Source organism: Microtus ochrogaster, unplaced genomic scaffold, assembly GCF_000317375.1.
Source record: "Microtus ochrogaster isolate Prairie Vole_2 unplaced genomic scaffold, MicOch1.0 UNK44, whole genome shotgun sequence".
NCBI classification, from domain to species: Eukaryota; Metazoa; Chordata; class Mammalia; order Rodentia; family Cricetidae; genus Microtus; species Microtus ochrogaster.
Window position 1 is genome coordinate 876,288 of NW_004949142.1, and position 1,945 is coordinate 878,232.

At 52.4% G+C, this 1,945-nt stretch overlaps 1 protein-coding gene across 3 annotated transcripts in view; it reads right to left on the reverse strand.

Moving 5' to 3' along the window:
• Nucleotides 1-1,055, reverse strand: part of Becn1 (beclin 1) — a 16,018-nt gene extending 14,963 nt beyond the window's left edge. For 2 of the 3 annotated variants that reach the window (XM_026777027.1, XM_005369059.3), the window contains exons 1-2: nucleotides 916-1,055; nucleotides 512-640 (exon numbers count right to left, since the gene is read on the reverse strand). In XM_026777027.1, coding sequence (XP_026632828.1) covers nucleotides 512-638 — 127 coding nt within the window. In that variant the 5' untranslated portion in view covers nucleotides 639-640; nucleotides 916-1,055. Of the gene's footprint in view, nucleotides 1-511; nucleotides 641-915 lie in introns of those variants that run through there. The other variant, XM_026777028.1, reaches the window with a different exon arrangement.
• Nucleotides 1,056-1,945: the final 890 nt, after the last annotated feature.

Sequence of the window (1,945 nt, forward strand, 5' to 3'; positions counted from 1 at the left end):
TGGTTTTGGATCCTGTCCTGGAACTAGCTCTTGTAGACCAGGCTGGTCTCGAACTCACAGAGATCCGCCTGCCTCTGCCTCCCGAATGCTGGGATTAAAGGCGTGCGCCACCACCGCCCGGCATAAACCTCCATTCTTCACCTGTAAAAGGATGCGACCATGTTAGCAGGGTCTCATTCTGTAGCCCAAGCTTGCCTGGAACTTGAGGCAGCTCCTGCTTCAGTCCCCCTGAGTGCTGCAATTATGGGATGTGAGTCACCATGCCTGGTTTCCACGGGGACTGTTACAGGGATTAAATGAAACAATAAATGGACTGCATCCGGTACACTGTACGTCCTCAAGCAATTCTGTTTGGTATATGTGGATATGTCTCTACTCTGGAGACAATGTCAGAACTCTAGACCCCTGATGAGGAAACCGAAAACCAGAGACTGCCACCACAAGCCCAATGTCTCTAAAGTTGCCCATTTCCCACACTCTTGACCACCCGCTTTCCACCGGTCCCGCTGACCTGTAAGTTCCTGGATGGTGACCCGGTCCAGGATCTTGAAGCTCGTGTCCAGTTTCAGAGGCTGGCTGCAGCGCTGGCACACGAAGCTCACCTGCATCGTGCTGCCGGACGCCTTCGACCCCTCCATGCCTGCGGCAGCCAAGAAGAAATGCGTTAAAAAGAACCGGCGCCCTTGAACCTCCAGCCCGAGGCTACCCTCTGCCCTGGTGGTGGAGGTGCAGAGGAAAATCCCGGTCCGCGCCTTTCCCTCTGGGAGTGGGATGACACCAAACGGAACCGGCTTCCGGGGCAGAGTCAGCCTAAAGCAGTAGGGACTCCCGGGCGGGGAAAGGGGCCATTAAAGTGGCTGTCAGGGTTCCCAGGCTTCTTTCTAAGTTTTCATTTCAGGCCCCGTCGCTCTTCACCTCAGGACCCCAGAGCCCGCCGCCCAGGCTCGTTCTACCGCGGGGGCACGGTGGCCTCGGGTCCGCCCCAGAGCGAGACCTCCAGAGTTCCCATCGCCCGGTCTTCAGCTACTTCCCGGTCGGCTAGCTGAAGACTTCCGCCCGGGACCAGACGTGACGTCTTGACGGCTGCTGACGCAAGGACCCCTGGTCCAGATCCCTGCTTACCCGGCTCGGGGCGCCATCTAAAGGCTGAAAGGGGAAGCGCAGCCTGTGCCGGCAGGTGTGCTAACTACCCATGTTCGCTTCTGATAGAGAAGGTCCTAGAGATTTAGATGTGTTACTTCTGAGTGGAGCCACTTCCATTACTCCCTTGGTGTCAATTTTGAAAGTGTCTTTTTGGGAGATTCAAGCTGTATTTCAAGCCCCTCTGAGGGAGTGCATTTGGCAGGCTGGTAAATTTTATTGTTTGTGTGTGTATATATGTATGTCTGTATATAATAAAATGAAAATGTAAATTAAAAAGGTGATAGTGGTAAAGGATTGGGCATCCTATTTTTGGAGATCATACAAGTTTGTTTGTTTTTTTTTAATTTTGTTTTGTTTTTCGAGACAGGGTTTCTCTGTGTAACAGCCTTTGCTGTCTGGAACCAGCTCTGTAGACCAGGCTGGCTTTGAACTCCTAAGATGGGCCTGCTTCTGCCTCCCGAGTGTTGGCATGAAAGGCGTGTGCCACTACTGCCCGGCTAAATGATTATTAATTAGGAAATGTTCAGCACTTCCAGATTTGGGTAAATCTTATAAAATTATAAAGCTAAATCATTTGGGGGAACTGAGATGTGGCCCCCTGGTAAAGCCAAACAGACCCTCCCACCCAAAAGAGACAGAGTCGCGTTTTCGTGTTAGTGCAGTAATAAGTGGGTCAATGAACCAGAACAGAGTTGAAAAATACACTAAGGAGGCCGGGCGGTGGGGCGAACGCCTTTAATCCCAGCACTCGGGAGGCAGAGGCAGGCAGATCTCTGTGAGTTCGAGACCAGCCTGGTCTACA